Source organism: Dasypus novemcinctus, chromosome 18, assembly GCF_030445035.2.
Source record: "Dasypus novemcinctus isolate mDasNov1 chromosome 18, mDasNov1.1.hap2, whole genome shotgun sequence".
In the NCBI taxonomy this organism is placed as follows: Eukaryota; Metazoa; Chordata; class Mammalia; order Cingulata; family Dasypodidae; genus Dasypus; species Dasypus novemcinctus.
The window spans coordinates 22,362,840-22,380,203 of record NC_080690.1 but is presented as its reverse complement, the minus strand read 5'-3'; the positions used below and the strand labels follow the sequence as shown (position 1 = coordinate 22,380,203).

General features: G+C 47.6%; 2 protein-coding genes across 4 annotated transcripts in view; one reads left to right on the top strand and one right to left on the bottom strand.

The window, feature by feature from the left end:
* Positions 1-1,665, bottom strand: part of RANBP10 (RAN binding protein 10) — a 91,448-nt gene extending 89,783 nt beyond the window's left edge. For both annotated transcript variants that reach the window (XM_004459665.4, XM_004459666.4), the window contains exon 1: positions 626-1,665. In XM_004459665.4, the coding sequence (XP_004459722.1) occupies positions 626-860 (235 nt within the window). In that variant the 5' untranslated portion in view covers positions 861-1,665. The remainder of the gene's footprint in view (positions 1-625) is intronic.
* TSNAXIP1 (translin associated factor X interacting protein 1) lies at positions 1,394-17,295 on the top strand. 2 transcript variants are annotated; one of them, XM_058279833.1, is made up of 16 exons: positions 1,394-1,514; positions 3,385-3,484; positions 11,709-11,821; positions 11,977-12,100; positions 13,166-13,259; positions 13,731-13,927; positions 14,343-14,478; positions 14,876-15,045; positions 15,126-15,285; positions 15,362-15,492; positions 15,624-15,749; positions 15,891-16,043; positions 16,169-16,278; positions 16,479-16,605; positions 16,685-16,791; positions 16,982-17,295. In XM_058279833.1, the coding sequence occupies exons 1-16, from the start codon at positions 1,468-1,470 to the stop codon at positions 17,220-17,222; spliced, it is 2,136 nt and encodes a 711-aa protein (XP_058135816.1). In that variant the 5' UTR covers positions 1,394-1,467; the 3' UTR covers positions 17,223-17,295. The 2 variants fall into 2 exon arrangements, with proteins under 2 accessions (XP_058135816.1, XP_058135815.1); XM_058279832.1 differs by having other exon boundaries at positions 11,974-12,100.
* The last annotated feature ends 69 nt before the right edge of the window (positions 17,296-17,364 follow it).

Here is a 17,364-nt window from a genome sequence, read left to right as displayed (position 1 = left end):
CCCACCTTTGGCTCACCTGCTTCTGAGAATAGCAACCCTGCCTGAGACAGTTTCCCATACAGACAAAAACCAGGGTGCAGGCAGTGTGGGTGCAAGTGAGACATTCCCCGGCGCTGCTGGGAGTCTCTAGAGAACCCCACAGCACACCTAGCAGCCCAAGGGAAGGAGGCAGAGGCCCCGGAAGACCAATGCTAAAGGTTAGCACAGGATTCCTGGCTCAGTCTGGGATGCCTGGCAGGAGGGCAAACCCATGGGCCTCTGGATAATGGTGGGGTTATGACCACCCTTTTCTTCAGACACTACCAAAACTAAGCGATGGTGAAGGGCCCAGCTGGAGTTGGAGCCGGCCCAGGACGGGCAAGGAAACCATCGGGTGTAAATTCCAGCCCAGCACTGGGTCTGGACACCTGTTGCACTTCCCTAGACCTTGGGTTTCTCAAGGAAGAGCACAGCAGCTAGTCAGCCGTCGGCCTGGTCAGCTCAACCACCCTGGACACCCCGCAGGGCTAAGGCCTACCCCGGAGCACTAGAGCCAGGAAAGGTACTTCGCGGAGCAGGGATCGAGGAGCACAACCGACCCGCAGATGCTCGGGTCTTTCCCCATCGCGGTGAGACCGGCCGATACCTTTGTAGTGGACGCGGAGGTTGCCCTGGGAGAGGCCGATGTAGTTATACTTGTCCTTGGGGCTCCAGGAGCGCGGCAGCGGGGTCTCGTGCTGATTGACCGCGGGGTACAGGCGCTGCAGGCGCCGGCTCAGCTCCTGCTCCCCCGGACACCGCAGCCCGCCCCCCGTGCTCCCGCCGGAGGCATCTCCAGCCTGCGGGCTCCCAGCTCCCGGGTCCGCCGCCGCCGCCGCCATCTTGGAGGGAGCTGCTATTGTGTCACTGGGGGCGGGGAGGAGCCGGACCAGATCCGCCCCGCTCAGCCAATGGCCGACGAGCCTGCCGGGACCGCAGGGAAACTGAGTCCGAGTCCGCACCTCTCTTTGGACGCAGCCGCGCCTCGCCGCATTTTGTACTCCATGTCCCACAATGCAGAGGTCTCCAGGGGTGGCCCAACTCGCACTACTAGTGAACTTTGGGAAATGTAGTCCATACTTGCTCAACCATTAGCCTACCTAACCGAGACTTCTGGACGCTGAAAACTACAATATCCGCTGGCAAAGCGCCTTCGGCCGCTCAGTTCACCTCCTGCCGACCTGGCCGCCGTTTATCCCCCTGCCTCATTTCGGGTCCCTAGGGTCAAGTCCGCTGCAGGAACTGATTCTGAGGGAACCCCGCTCCCAGGCCCGAGCGCACCTTTGCTTCGCGGCCTTCCAGCCTGCGAGCGTTGGGCTCGGGGGCGTGGCAAAGCCCTGACCCCGCCCTCACCACTTAGCCGCAGCGGCCTGGTCGCCATGGAGACCAGCTGTACACTACCGCTGCTTCTGAGTCCCCGGGTGCCGGCTGCTCCGCGGCCCGAGGGTCATGGCCTCCCCGCCGTCGCAGCGCTCCAGCTTCACCCCCTTACCGAGGTAGGCGCTGGCCGAGCCCAAGGGCGGAAAGAGGGCTTGAGTGTTTCTGAAGAGGGAAGAGGCACCTGGTTCAGACCTCGGACCTCCTGCTGGCTTCTGTCCAGCGGCCTGGGGCTCCAGCCGCACAGGAGCTGTAGTGCAGAAATAGAATCCGGGCTGACTTGTCAGCCCAGTAAGGACATTATGTTCTAGCAAAGGAGCAGACGCAATTTATCACTAGTGGTAACAGCCAGCTTATAGCGAGCATGTTTTATGTGTTAAGAGCTTTCTTTACCGCATTCAACCCTCACAACAACTGTATGAAGTAGAAGCCTGGAGAGATCATGTGTTTTGCACGTGCTTATAAGTGATGGAGCTAGGATTTGAACCCAGTTCTATCAAACTCTAGAACCTGAACTCTTAGCCATGGAGATAAATTGCCTCTTCCCTCACCGCTTAATGATAAAGATGGCATGTATGTGTGCTGGCTAAGCAGCCCAGGCACATCCCAGATCACATAGGTAGCTCCTGCTTGGATTCAGGGATGCATCCTCTGGGCTCTGGAAATATAACAAGTCCCATTGGCCAGAAAGGCCACAGAGAATATGGATTAGAACAAAATTGGGCCAAGTGCATTTATAGTTTTGGCATTTTAAGCTCTTAAAGTACCAGACCTCAGCTTCTATACCTGAAACACGGAGATGATACAGTCTACATCACAAGGTTGAGTACATTTTGGTAGAAAATGTGAAGCTCTCATCAGGGCTCTTGCATATAATTGGCACTTAGTAAGTGTTGAATGGATGTAGTTTGGCCTCCTATTCATAACCAAAGCATACCTGATCTCACCTAAATTCTAATCCTTCAGGGTCTGATATTTTGACAGAGAGAGCCTGCAAATGTCCTCTAGAACAAGGAGTTAAAGACCATTTTTATGATTTTATCCAAAACTGCAATGAGTCTACAAGAACCAGGCAGCAAGCTGGAGAGAGTGTTGTTACCCAGTACAGGAGTGATTTAGGAAACTGCAGTCATGTTTGAAAGTGATTTGAAACAAACTCAGAAAGAAAATCCCCATCTGTTTCAAGAAGGAAGGACAATGTAATCACTGAGGTTGAATTTGGTGGCAGTATAAAACATCACTCATTCCTGCCCATAGTCTTCATTCACCAGTATTTAGGGATCACCCACACTATGCCAGGATTCCTGTTTCCCTAAGTGGTGTAGTATGGGTGTCATGCTCCGTCTACCGTTAGAGCAAAGCCAGAATTGATGGACAGGCAAGAGCCTTAGAAATGTAGAACATGTCAAGACCCACTAAAATGGATTTTCACATTGTGAATTTAAACTTCACAAGAACTCTGTGAGATGGGCAGAGCAAGAATTGTCTCCATTTTTTGTAAGGAAACAGGTTGAGTGAAATTAAATGGGTGCCAAGGGGATCCTGTTGGGACCACAGATGTCAGCCCCCAGGCCTTATCAGTCAGTAGTAAAGAATCCAGACTTGAACCTGGCTCTTGGACCCCAAGCCCTGTGCTTCTGACCTTAGAGCACCTATCTATGGCCCCCTCCGGAGTATGCCAAGTCGTGTACATTAAATGGTCATTGCACCCACAGCTAAACACTGAACAGAAGTGTAGGCCTGCAGGGTTCTGTGGGCTTCTAGTGAGGGTGTCCTGCTGCTTGGAAGTTGATGAGACTCTGGCACTGAGAAGGTTTCTGGGAAGGCAGGAAAATGGTTTGCACCCAGGACCAAGAGCTTGATTGGTGCACTGACAAGACCCAGAGCCTGCTTCTGGGAGAAGAGGCTATGTCCTGTGCATCCAAGGGGAGGAGGTCCACCCACTCAGGGCTCCTGTAACCCACCACAACCTTCCCCATCTCTGTGCAGAGCACACCCCTGGTCTTCAGGAGAGATCATAAGTGACTCTCTTGTCCCAGAAGCCAAGAGCACCCAGAAACGCAAGATTTCTCAGAAACGAAAGACACTGGTGAGTGGTGATATCCTGTTAGAACCCCTTATGTTCTGTTAGAACCCCAGACCTCCTCCTCTGCAGCCCAAATGCACCACCCTCCTGAAACATGCCTACCAGAGCTACCTCTCCTGGGTCGGAGGATTATGGCTCATAGAGGTCCACCAGGCTCTGGAGGGAGGGAAGCATATACTAGTCATGCGAGCACCCATTGCCCAAATCTCACAGACAAATATGTACATGTATTTGAACAAACTTACAATTCCAGCTCACAGTGGAGCACCATAGATGTGTGGTCGTTTTCCTTGTGTGAGTGTCCTGTGTGGAATTTGGGAATACATAGGGCAGTTTGCTAGTCCGGGGACTCCCAACAGGAGGACCCCAACTCCAAGAAGGGCAATGGGGCTCTTCTCGGAGACCAAGTGCTGCCATGGCCCCACAAGACCTGATGACTTGGTGCGAATGCTGACCCTCTCAGTCCCCACCCTGCTGCCTCCTACCCCGCGAACTTGGGACCCTGCCCTTAAGCCTCTTTTTTCTGCACACCAGTGGCAGGGCCGGCCTCAACCCCCAGGGGGCGCTATTCTCACTCACCGTTCTCCCTGGGCCGCCTTTCTCATTTTAACCTGTAGGGGGAAACAGAGAGCAGAGAGAGCGCGGTTACACTGCTCTTTCGCCGCCCGAGGGCGGAGGCCTTCTCCAGCTGTTAATACTAGGCCCAAAGCGGCCGCCCTTCTCCATTAACACTCCCCTCCGCCACAGAAATTAGGGCGACCATGGTTCGCGTTTCCTTCCGGCAGGACCCACAGACAGAACACCAGGATTGGCCTTTTGAAAGTCTGAAAAACTTATTATTAATTCATCAGGGTTAGGGTTTTTTTGACAATTTCCGGAGTCTTCCCTGATTACTTCGCAGTTATATAAAAATCACATCAACTTCGATAGTCTTCAAAACAAAAAAAATTTTCTAACTTGACTTTTAACAGTTTGATGTCTTTGATTTTTCCAACTTGCCTATTTCTACTTATTTCCTTTTATTTTCTTGCTTTCTTTTTGATTGATAGTTTTCAAGTGACTAGAGGTGCAGTTCCTTAAGATTGTCCTACTCAATAACAAAAGTATTTTAAGCCCTTATAAGAGTTTCTCTGGACATGTGGAAAACATTTTCCTTCCTTCCTTCCTTCTTTCTTTCCTTTCCCTCCTTTTTATGAAGTTGTAGATCTACAGAAAAATCATGCATAAAATAGAGTTCCCATATGGTATCCTACACCTTGCATTAGTGTGGTGCATTTGCTGCAATTGATAAAAGATTTTTATTGTTGTACTATTAACTATACTCCATGGTTTACTGTAGAGTTCACTGTTTTGTGTCATCTAGCGCTATAGATGTATTTATTTTTTGTCTTTTATGGATATATATTTTTAAATTTTTAATTCTAGTAACCTAAAATTTCCCTTTAACCACATTCAGACATATTTTTGTGCAGTTAATTACTTTCACAATGTTGGGCTACCATTCCCACCATACATTACCAAAACTTTTCCATCATCCCGAATAGAAACTGTGTACAATTTATGTATTAAGTCCCCAATCCCTACTGCAACCCCAACCAACTAGCATATATTCCATTTTTTTGCTCTATGAATTTGCTTATTCTAATTATTTTATATCAGTGAGATCAAACAATATATGTCCTTTTGTGTCTGGCTTATTGATATCATAGTTCATCTATGTTGTTGCATGTATCAGAACTTCATTCCTTTCCATGGCTGAATAATATTCTATTGTGTGTATCTACCACATTTTGTTCATCCATTCATCCATCGATGGACACTTGGGTTCCTTCCATCTTTTGGCAATTGTGAATAATGCCACTATGATCACTGGTGTGCAAATATCTGTTCAAGTTCCTGCTTTCAGTTCTTTGGGGTATATACATGGAAGTGGGATTTCAACTCTTTTGCCCATTTTTTGCTTGGGATTGTTTTTTAATAGATGAGAAACTTACTTTAAAACTTATTTATTCTCCCTCTCGCCGCTTGCACTTCCTGTCTGCTCTCTGTCCATTTGCTGCGTGTTCTTCTATGTCTGCTTGTCTTTTTTTTTTTTTTTAAGATTTATTCATTTCTCCCCTGCTTCTTTGTTTTACACTCTGCCTGCTCTCTGTGTCCATTCACTGTGTGTTCTTCTGTGTCTGCTTGTCTTCTCTCTAGGCGCACCAGGAACTGATCCTAGGACCTTCCAGAGTGGGAGAGAAGTGCTCAGTCTCTTGCGCCACCTCAGCTCCCTGTTTTTTTTCCCTTTTTTTACATCTCTCATTGTCTTTCCTCTGTGTCTCTTTTTTGTTATATCATCTTCTTGTGTCAACTCACCACACAGTCTAGCTCTCTGCGCAGGCCAGCTCTGTGCGGGCCAGCTCATCTTCACCAGGACGCCCCAGGAACTGAACCTGAGACATCCCATGTGGTAGATGGGAGCCCAGTCGTTTGAGCCACAGCCACTTCTCTGCTTAGGTTTTGTATTTTTGTTATTTGTTGTTAAGTTGTAGGATTTCTTTATATATTATGTATATTGAACCTTATTGGGTATTAAAGCCTTATTTACCAAACATTTTGAACATGAAAATTTAACATTATTTAGAAACATGTTGTATTTTAAGAAATAAGTGGGTCAGAATAAAATATAAATTTATTTTAAAATTTCTAAATGACTATTTTAGAGGTATATATATATATTATCAGTTCCTGTCTTCATTACATTATATGAATAAAAGTAAGGTATATATACTTTCTGGTTTGAAAGCACGTTAAGATCTTAACTGTGACTTTTAGTATGATTTGGTTTTTGTGTATGTTAAAAAGATTGTTCTTTATTTCCATTTAATATGTTATAAATCTCTTCATCTAAAATGATCAATTCTATCACTCCCATCCTCGTTGTGTTCTTTACCTTTCTTTGCTTGATGAAACTTATTCTTTTAGGAGGGCCTTTTACAATTCTGTTTCATCATTCTCTCTCTCTCTCTTTTGCATTATCTTTTCAATTATTTGACAAATATTTATTGACTCCTATTAATGTGCCAGGCATGGAGGGATACAGACATAGTCTCTGACAATGAGAGAAGATGGGCTTTAACCATGGAACTACCATGACACAAGCTAGGTATGGTGACGGGGAGGTACAGGGGTCCAGCCTGGTAAGACATGTTAGAAGACCCTGAGATCTTAAGGGTGAGTATTCACAGTAGGGCAGAGAAAAGCATGTACAAACTATAACCCCAGTGAGTAATATTTTCATTTTTATCATGCATTTCATCCATGCTATATTATTGTACTCCCTCCCTCATATATTTATTCCACAATATTTGCTGAATGCTACTCAAGAGTATGAAGGGTGTGACATATGATGTCAACAATTCTAGGGGTATGGAGATAAGTCAACCCAGAGTGCCCCTGAAAAGACTGGAGTCTTCCTCAGGACCTAGATAAGGCATACTCTGTACCTCCTGTAATACTTAGAGAAAGAAAGAATGATCCCAAGATTGAGACAAAACATCTATTGCATCTCTGCAATCCTGTCATTGTGTCAGTCCAGACTTGAGGCTGGGCCTGCCCTCCTCTATCTCTGTCTTCTTAGCTAGACTGTGCCATGGGAGTTAGGGCTGGGACCGTTCTGTTATTCCCATGAGTTCTGACTATGACTAAAAGAAATTAAAGATCTAAATAAATGGAAAGACACCCCATGTTTCATGGATTGGAAGACTTATTATTAAGATATCAATACTGCCTAAAGCCATCTATAAATTCAATCCCTATCAGCATTCCAGCAGGCTTTTTTTTTTTTCAGAAATGGAAAAGCTGACCCTCATATTCATATGGAACTGCAAGGGGCCCTGAATAGCCAAAACATTCTTGAAGAAAAAAAAAGAAGAACAAAGTTGGGAAGCAAATTTGGCTCAAGTGATAGAGCTTCCGCCTACCATATGGGAGGACCTGAGTTTAATCCCTGGGGCCTCCTGGTGAAAAAGAAGAGAAAGCGTGCCCAAGTGGCAAGCCAGTGCCCATGAGAGTGCCCACGTGGTAAGCACAAGTGCCTGCACAGTGAGCCAGTGCCCATATGACGAGCCAGTACCTGTGCTAATGCCCACGCAAGTGAGTCATGAAGCAAGATGATGACACAACGAGAGACAAGGAGAGAGTCAAGGTGAAGTGCAGCAGAAACCAGGAACTGAGGTGGCACAATTGACAGGGAACCTCTCTCAACATCAGAGGTCTCCAGGATCGAATCCAGTGAATCCCAGCGGAGAGAAAATGAGAAGAGAAGACAACAGAGACTAGCAAAACCAGTAGGGGGGGAGGAGGGAAAGGGGAAATAAATAAATCTTTAAAAAAAAAGAACAAAGTTGGACTCACACTTCCTGATTTCAAAGCCTACTACAAACAAACCTACAGTAATTAAATCAATGTGGTACTGGGATAAGGAGAGAAATATAGACCGATAGAATAGAATTGAAAGTCCACAGAAAAATCCACACATCTATGGCATAGTTGATTTTCAAGAAGGGTACCAAGTTCATTCACTGAGAAAAAAACAGTCTCTTCAACAAATGGTGCTGGGACAACTGGAAATCCACATGCAAAAGAATGAAGATAGATTCCTCCTCGCCATCTACAAATATCTACACCATCTACAAAAATTAATTCAAAATGGATCAATGTCTTAAATATAAAAGCTAATACTGTAAAACCCTTCCAAGAAAACATAGGGAAATATCTTCAGGACCTTGTAATAGGCACATGGATTTTTAGACTTTACACCAAAAGCATGAAAACAAAACAAAATATAGATAACATGGATTTCATCAAAATAAAAAAATATATGCATCAAAGGACATCATCAAGAAAGTGAAAAGACAACAGAATGGGATAAAATATTTGGAAACCATATATCTGATAAAAATTTAATATTCAGAATATATTAAGAACTACAATTCAACAACAAAAAGTCAATTTAATTTGAAAATGGGTCAAGGCCATCTACTTAAAATCATGACTCACCCATCAACACATACGTATTCCCATCTTTCTTCCCTTGTTTTTCGTAAGATTTATTTTATTTATTTTTCCCCCTTCCCCTCCTCTGGCCATGCTGTTTTTGCTATCTCTGTTGTCTTCTCATTTTCTCTCCTCTGGGATTCACCAGGATTCAGTCCTGGAGACCTCTGATGTGAAGAGAGTTTCCCTGTCAATTGGGCCACCTCAGTTCCTGGTTTCTGTTGCACTTCACCTTGACTCTCCTCTTGTCTTTTTTGTGCTTTTTGTTTTGTTTGTTTTTTAATTTCAACTTTTTTTTTTAGCAATATTCCTTTTTTTTAAGACTTATTTATTTCTCTCCCCTCCCGCCCCACCCCCCCCCCCCCCCCCCCGCCCCGGTTGTCTGTTCTCTGTGTCTATTTGTCTGTTGTCTGTGTCTATTTGCTGTGTCTTCTTTGTCCGCTTCTGTTGTTGTCAGCAGCACGGGAATCTGTGTTTCTTTTTGTTACGCCATCTTGTGTCAACTCTCCGGGCAGGCTGCACTTTCTTTCACGTTGGGCGGCTCTCCTTACGGGGCACACTCCTTGCACATGGGGCTCCCCTACACAGGGGACACCCCTGCGTGGCAGGGCACTCCTTGCGCGCATCAGCGCTGCACATGGGCCAGCTCCACACGGGTCAAGGAGGCCCGGGGTTTGAACTGCGGACCTCCCATGGGATAGACAGACACCCTAACCACTGGGCCAAATCCACCACCTCTCGTCTTTTTTGATACGTCATCACCTTACTGCATGACTCACTTGTGCAGGCACTGGCTCACCACACGGGCACTCACATGGGCACTGGATCACCACGCAGGTACTCGTGCAGACAGTGGCTTGCCATGCAGGCATATTTTCTCTTCTTTTTTCACCAGGAGGCCCCAGGGATTGAACCCAGATCCTCCCATATGGTAGGCGGAAGCTCTACAACTTGAGCCACATCCGCTTCCCCCTTATTTTTCTTAAAAGCACTGGTTGCCATCAGATATTCTAAATGTTTTAATCATGTCTTACAAATTGTCTATCTCCTCACCTTAGAATGTAAGCTCTCCGAGATAGGGATTTTCACTTGTTTTGTTTTGTTTGCTGCTGTATCTCTCAGGCCTAGAGCCACTCAAATAATTATTGTTGAATGAGTGAACATTAAAATATGTGAAAATATGTTCTCTTTATGGATGTGTCATGATGATGGGAGTGTTGCTGTGGGGGGAGTGGGGGGTGGGGGCGGTGGGGTTGATTGGGACCTCATATTTTTTTAATGTAATTTTTAAAAATAAATAAATAATTTTAATAAAAAATAAAAATTAAAATTAAAAAAAATATGTTCTCTTTAAAAAGCCCAGTAAAATAAGGGAAACCTTCTTTGAGATGTGAAAAAAAAACTGGGTCAAAGGTTTGAATAGACTTTTCTGCAAAGAAGATATTCAAAAATGGCCCATAAGTATATGAAAAGATGCTGATCATCATTAGCCATTATGCCACTCCTAAGTATATAACCAAAAGAATTGAAAGCAAACACTCAGATATTTGTATACCAATGGTCACTGCAGGATTATTTACTCTTGCTGAAAGATGGAAGCAATCCAAGTATCCATCAACAGATGACTGGATAGGTTAAATGTGGTATATGCATACCATGGAAAATTATTCAACCATAAAAAAGAATGAAGGTCTGATACATGCTACAACATGAATGAACCTTGAAGACATCATGTTTAATGAAATAAGCCAGACACAAAAGGATAAATATTGTATGATTTCTTTCATATGAATACTTAGAATAAGCAAATTACATGGAGACAGAAAGCAGAATAGTGGTTATTAGGAGTGGGAAGAGAAGGGAATGAAGAATTATTGCTGAATGAGTTTTGGTTTTAGTTTGGAATGATGAAAACAGTCTGGAAATAGTAGTGAAAGTTATACAGTATTGTCAATGTACTCAATATAAAGACTTGTCCACTTAAAATGGTTAAAATGATTTTTACATTGTGTATACTTTACCACATTTAAAAATAAATTGTGTATAAACAAGAACAAGTGGAAAAAAACATAGGAAAAAAAATAAAAACAAGAATAAGTGGGAGACGGACTTTGGTCCAGTGGTTAGGGAGTCCGTCTACCACATGGGAGGTCTGCGGTTCAAACCCCGGGCCTCCTTGACCTGTGTGGAGCTGGCCATGCGCAGCGCTGATGCGCACAAGGAGTGCCGTGCCACGCAAGGGTGTCCCCCGCGTGGGGGAGCCCCACGCGCAAGGAGTGTGCCCATGAGGAGTGCCGCCCAGCGTGAAAGGAAAGAGCAGCCTGCCCAGGAATGGCGCTGCCCACACTTCCCGTGCTGCTGACGACAACAGAAGCGGACAAAGAAACAAGACACAGCAAATAGACACCAAGAACAGACAACCAGGGGAGGGGGGGGGAAATAAAATAAATAAATAAATCTTAAAAAAAAAAAAAAGAGTAAGTGAGGTGGTCTTTATAATAAAAAAAAAGAGGGAAGTGGAAATGGCTCAAGTGATTGAGCTCCTGCCTACTACACAGGAGGTCCTAGGTTTGGTTCCAGTGCTTCCTAAAGAAGATGAGCAAGACAGTAAACTGATGTGGCAAGGTGATGGGCTGGTGCAGCAAGCTGACACAAAAAGATGATGCAACTAGATGACGCAACAAGAGACATGGAGGAAAACACAATGAGAGACACAACAAAGTGGAGAGTAGAGGTGGCTCAAGTAACTAGGAAGACGAGCACACAACAGACACAGCAAATACAAACAATGAGGGGGTGGGGAGAAATAAATAAATCTTAAAAAAAAAAAGAGGGAGAATAATAACAATAATTTGGATTTACTGAGTTCCTGGCAGGTACCTGAGTCTGTGTAAACTGCCCTCTGTGCTTTTTCTTTGTATCCTTGCATCAATACAGTGAGGTGGGGATTACCATTATCCCATTTTACAGATGAGGAGCCTGAGGCCCAGAAAAGTTAAGCCCGTGATCACGAGCTAGTAAAGGAGAGCTGGGATTTAACTCAATTCCTGTCTAACACTAAGGCCCAAGTCTTAATTATGAAGCACATTAGAGGGATGTAAGAAACATTAGGAATGGAGGGGGATATGGGGAGCATCAGTGTAGGGAACAGTGTTACCATGGTAACCCCCCCCATGTCTTCCTAAAGTCCACTCAGTTCTCCATCAGTGGCCACCTGTCCCCATGGCCCATGTACGCCAGTGGCCAGACCATTCTGCAGAACCGAAAGCCCTGTTCAGATGACTACCAGAAGCAAGCAGGGTAAGTCGGGAACACCCTGATGGTGAATGGCCTGGTACAGACATGGCATCGGACAGGGAGACAGAGCAGGGATGTGTGTTGTCCCAGGCCAAGGGTGCAAGGGCCCCATGGGGTGCTTGTCCCATCCCATCTCAGCCCATCCTTCCTTGCAGCAGCTGGCAGCAGGAGCCCATGTGTTTTGCCAAGCCAAGGTACCTGGAGCAGCTGGAGAACTACCTACGCAGGGAGCTCCTCCTGCTCGACCTGGGTACAGATTCTGCCCAAGAGCTGAGGCTGCAGGTCAGAGCTGAGCCACAGAATAAACTGAGAAGGGCAGGGTGAGGGGTGGGAGGAGGCGATGCCCACCAGTATCTCCTGGCTCTTTTGGGTTCTCCTCCTCAGTGAAAGAAACGTGTCCTCTGACCAAATCAATGGGCAGGGCAAGGCTGCTGGTATAGAACCAAAACACCTCTGAGGCTTCAATTTCCCTACCTATTCAATTTCCCTTCAATTTCCCTACCAGCAAATGGGATGCTGTCTCCAAACCTTCAGTTCTGTGACCCAATGTCCCCAGGTTGAGTCATTAGACATCTGTGAGTGGAGCCTGAATCATGGCAGTTGGGTAAACACAAGTCATGCAAGCTTGAGAAGCCAGCTAGATACATAGAGAAATCTAGATGCATCCTAGATTCTCATTAATGTTAGGGAAGAAATCACCAAAATTCACTGCTCAAATAGGGACAACAATGGGGCATCCCTAACATCTGACTGCCGTACTGACTGAAACATTTACTGAGCTCCCTGTACTGGGGCCTTACATGTGACCACATAAGCAGAAGTTACTGTACCAACAAGAAAGAGAAAGCTTGAGGGCATATAGCTACAAAATGATAGGGCTGATGTTCAAACTCAGGTCTGATTCCAGGTCTGTGCTCATTCCAGTAAGCAACGTTGCCTCCAGAAACTTCCCAAGGGTCCAAGTGGGACAGGAAACCACACCTCTACTTGGTAGTCACAATGCCAGACTAGACTCTTTCATCCCCTTCTGCCCCCACAGGGGTCTAAGATGTAGAAGGGGGTGGAGGTGAGAGGCCAACTTTAGCCCAGTGCTTGAAACGCAAGAGGCTGGCTGCCTGGAGAGCTAGAGAGGGGGCTCAAGGCTAGGGCAAAGAAAGGGTGGTCTGCCAGGTCTCAGAGAAAGTTAAGAGGTGCAGAGCTGCCCCAAAGCTCAATGGTGTTTACTTGAATGTGGGTTTCTGGTAGCCTCATGCTGGAACACTTCTAAGACAAGTAAAGAAAGACTCAGCTCCCCACTGAGGGTGGCAACTCTGGGCTGGGAGGTGACAGGTTCCCTTTTCCTGCCAGCCTTACAGAGAGATCTTTGAGTTCTTCATAGAGGACTTCAAAACATACAAGCCATTGCTGTCCTCCATCAAGAATGCATATGAGGTGATGCTGGGTAAGACAGCCACTCTCCCACCCAGGTTCAGCCTGGAATGGGTAGAAAGGATCCTACCCTGACCTTCTAGGGCTCCACAGGTCTGCAGCAACTACTAACTGGACGTTGACCTCACCAAGCCCTGCTCAGCTCTTTGCTCTCACTGTTCTGTGACAGGGTACCCAAGGGCACCTGACTACCTCTCATCTTTGGGAAGCATGGGCGGGAGACAGTATCTGTAGGAAATAGTGCACCATTTCTATTGAGAGTGAACCCTGGTCCTTATTTGACTCTACCTCTGGTTTAAAAGCTAATATGGGGGTAAGGGTTGGATAATAGCAGAAAGGCCTTAAGCAGAGGTCATGGCTTTGAATGAGGTGTGCACAGATTCCTTGGAATTGCAAGTCACTTTCCTGTGACTTTAGGGTCTTTATCTCCTGGCTGCCTGTTCCCCATAGCCCCAAAGGGACTCTTCTGCCTGTCCCTGCTTAGCCCACCAAAGGGAGAGGATTCGGGCTCTGGAGCCCCTGAAGGCCAAGCTTGTCACTGTGAACGAGGACTGCAATGAGAGGATCCTGGCCATGAGGGCAGAGGAGAGATATGAAATCTCATTGCTCAAGATGGAGAAGATGAATTTGCTGAAAGTCATTGACAAAAAGAATGAGGAGAAGATCTCACTGCAGAGCGAGGTGAATGGGGAAGGGTGAGGTGAACAACTCCCTGGATTCCTGCCTATTCCAACCCCAGGAGTGACCAGAAGGCCTTGAATACGAAGGTGATCCCCTAATTCCCTCCACCCTTCTGCCTGGAGTGACCTACTGAGCTGCTGCCTCCCCCAAGATACCCTGCTACGACCACACTCTGGGAACTGGCTTGGTGTGGCCCCAGTGCCGGCAGAGTTCTCCTTGGTTACCAGTCTTTCTCCACAGGAATAAGCACTGGTATTTTGCTGGATCCTCAGGAATGGCTAGTCTCCTGCTTTCGTCACTTTTCCCATCCCTAGGTCCTGATGGGGCCGTCCAGCACCCATCCTATCCCTGTGGTAACTAGCTGCATACAGAGGTCTAGCAGCAGCCCTTTATCACACAGCCACCTTCCCAACAGGTGGCCAAACTGAGAAAGAACTTGGCTGAGGAGTACCTTCACTACCTCAGTGAGCGAGATGCCCGCAAGATCCTCATCGCAGACCTGAATGAGCTACGATATCAGCGGGAGGACATGTCACTAGCCCAATCCCCAGGTAAGTCTGAGGGGGTTTCTCTCTACCAAGTAAGAGGCACTGGCGAGGAGTCTGGCTATCATATACCTCCCATTCATCCAACTCTCCTAATATCTGCCTATTACATACCCATTTGTGGTGGGAAATGTCCTGTCTCCATCAGGATCTGAGAACTAAGAATCATAAGTAGGCACACTGCTGGCAGCTGAGGCAGCCTAGACTCCCTGCATGCAGAACAAACCTGGTACCCCACATCCTGGGCCTCTCTACCCAAGCCTGAAGCCCCAGGGTGGTAGTGCTGTGGACGAGACCCAGGGTGGGCAGGAGGACCTTGGGATGACCCAAGAGGCACTCTAACCCTGCCCTGGGCCACCAGCTTTGGAGCCAGGGCAATGAGGGCTGGTGGGCTCCCTGGCAGGTGTCTGGGGGGAGGACCCTGTGAAGTTAACACTGGCTCTGAAGATGACCCGGCAAGACCTGACCCGCACACAAATGGAGCTCAACACCATGAAGGCCAACTTTGGAGATGTGGTGCCCAGGAGGGACTTCGAGATGCAGGAGAAGACCAACAAGGATCTTCAGGAGCAGGTGGTAGATGGCAGGCAGGGCCAGGAAGGGTAAGGCAAGGTTAGCAGTTGGGGATCTAGGACCAATCACCCTGCCCACAGCTGGAAAGCCTGAGAGCCGACTACGAAGAGGTCTGTAAGGAGCACGAGATTCTGCTGCAGTTGCACATGAGCACACTGAAAGAGCGGGACCAGTTCTACGCTGAGCTGCAGGAGATCCAGCGTACCTCTACACCACGGCCTGACTGGACCAAGTGTGAAGGTAACTATGGCCAATTGGGCCCCAGAGAAGGTTAAAGTACATGGTCTGGGCTCTAGCTTTCTCTCCCCAACTGCAGATGTGGTGGCTGGGGGCCCAGAGCGCTGGCAAATGCTGGCTGAGGGCAAGAACAGCGACCAACTAGTGGATGTGCTACTGGAGGAGATTGGCGAGGGCCTGCTCCGAGAAAAAGACTTCTTCCCTGGTCTGGTAGGGGAGTTCTTGGGATAGGGAGGCTTGGGGCAATAGCCAGGCCTTGCTGCTGAGGAGAGATTCTGGGGAACCATCGGGGGCTTTTTGCTTGGGGATGGGCCCAGAGATGAGCTGACTGTCCCTTCCAGGGCTATGGAGAAGCTGTCCCCCCTTTTCTTCGGTTCGATGGCATGGTGGAGAACAAGAAGCCAACCAAGAAAGAGGTGGTAAACCTCCTAAAGGAAGCCTGGAAGGAACGTCTCGCTGAGGAGCAGGTCAGATCTCAACAGCCACCTTGGCCCAGCTTGGCCTCCAGAGTCTTCCAGGGGGTACCTTCAAAGTGCTAGGGAGCAGGAAGGCCAATCAGCTCTGGGGCAGACTGACCCAGTCTCCCCCTCCCCCCCCCCACCCTGCAGAAAGAGACTTTTACAGATTTCTTCTTCAATTTCCTGGAGCGTCGCTTTGGGCCCAGTGATGCCATGGCCTGGGCCTACACCATTTTTGAAAATATCAAGCTCTTCCGTTCCAACGAGGTCATGAGTCAGTTCTATGCAGTCTTGATGAGGAAGGTGAGTTTGGACATGACCCCCACCTGCTGCCCTCAGAGAAACAGAGGGACCTTTGTCCCCAACACAGCCCAACTCTGCCCCTGACACTCCAGGAAGCAAATTAACAAATGCTTCCTTCCCTGTAGATGAGTGAGACAGTGTATATCAACCAGAAGTGGACAATAGCACAGCTGCTGAAGGAGATGATGAGCACTGACAGTCAGAATGAGGGGCTCTTGTCTAGGGAACAGTTCAGGTGAGATGCCAAGCCAGGCCACCCCAAATTCCTGTCCAATACCCACTGCATACCCAGGTATGCAGAGAAAAGGGGAGCATGGTAGGAAGGACCACGGCCTCTAAAAGCACTGCCCTTTTGGAAACTAGTGGTGGAGGGTGCAGGAATGTGGATGGACAGGCCTGAACCAGGCCCCTATTGGCCCTCCTTTCTTCTCACAGTACCATCCTCAAGAGTACCTTTCCCCTCAAGAAGGAAGAGCAAATTCAGGAGTTGATGGAGGCAGGGGGCTGGCACCCAAGCAGAAGCAGTGCAGACCTATTCAACTACCACTCACTGTTTATGGAGGTAGGTGAGGGGGTCCAGGAACTAGTCTCAGCTGGCCCCTGGGCAATGTGTCCTCACCCTGCCTTGTGGCCTCTCCCAGAACGAGGAGGGCCAGAGTGAGCCCTTTGTGCAAAAGCTGTGGGAACAGTACTTGAATGAGAAGGAGCTGTATGTGCAGGAGATAAAGCAGGAGCTGGACCTGGAACTGTAAGTGACTCTGGGGCCCTCAGGCCCATTCAGCCAAAGGCAAGTCCTACAGGCTGGGCCACAGGGTAGCATCTCAAGTCCCTGGGTCTCCCTGTGCTCCCTCAAGCCCAGTGGAAAGGAGGGCACCGTGGAGTCTGTGGGTATACAGTGGAAGGGTCAAGACCAATCTCTCTCTCTCTTTGGGGGACAGTCATCAGCAGGTGACCCTAGGCAGGTTACGTGAGGCCCTGATGAACATCGACCCCAGCCTGGACAGGCAGACTCTGCGAATGTACCTGAGCCAGGCCTTCCAGCTCCCTGAGACAGATCTGCCAGAGGAGGGTGACGAGAAAGAAGAAAGCAATGTGACATTGCTCCAGGTTGTGCTGGAACAGTTTCAGGTATCTGACATAAAGCGCATGGGGCCTCGAGAGCAGGAGCCTGCAAGCTAGAGCTGCTGTGAACAGCCTGAGTATTCCAGGGCTGCTAGCCCCTGGCTTGCTATAAAGTTTGTATTTGTCTGAACCCATGCCGTTCTCCTAACTGTACTGTGGAGTAGGGGAGTCAGGTCAGTCCCTGTCTGGCTAGCCCCAT

Excerpts from the sequence above, each read along its gene's own strand:
- TSNAXIP1 (XM_058279832.1), top strand. The coding sequence starts at position 1,468 with ATGGCCTCCCCGCCGTCGCAGCGCTCCAGCTTCACCCCCTTACCGAG. Across the intron at positions 14,479-14,875 it reads GTCACTAGCCCAATCCCCAG|GTGTCTGGGGGGAGGACCCT; the intron begins GTAAGTCTGAGG and ends GCTCCCTGGCAG. Across the intron at positions 15,493-15,623 it reads AAGACTTCTTCCCTGGTCTG|GGCTATGGAGAAGCTGTCCC; the intron begins GTAGGGGAGTTC and ends TGTCCCTTCCAG.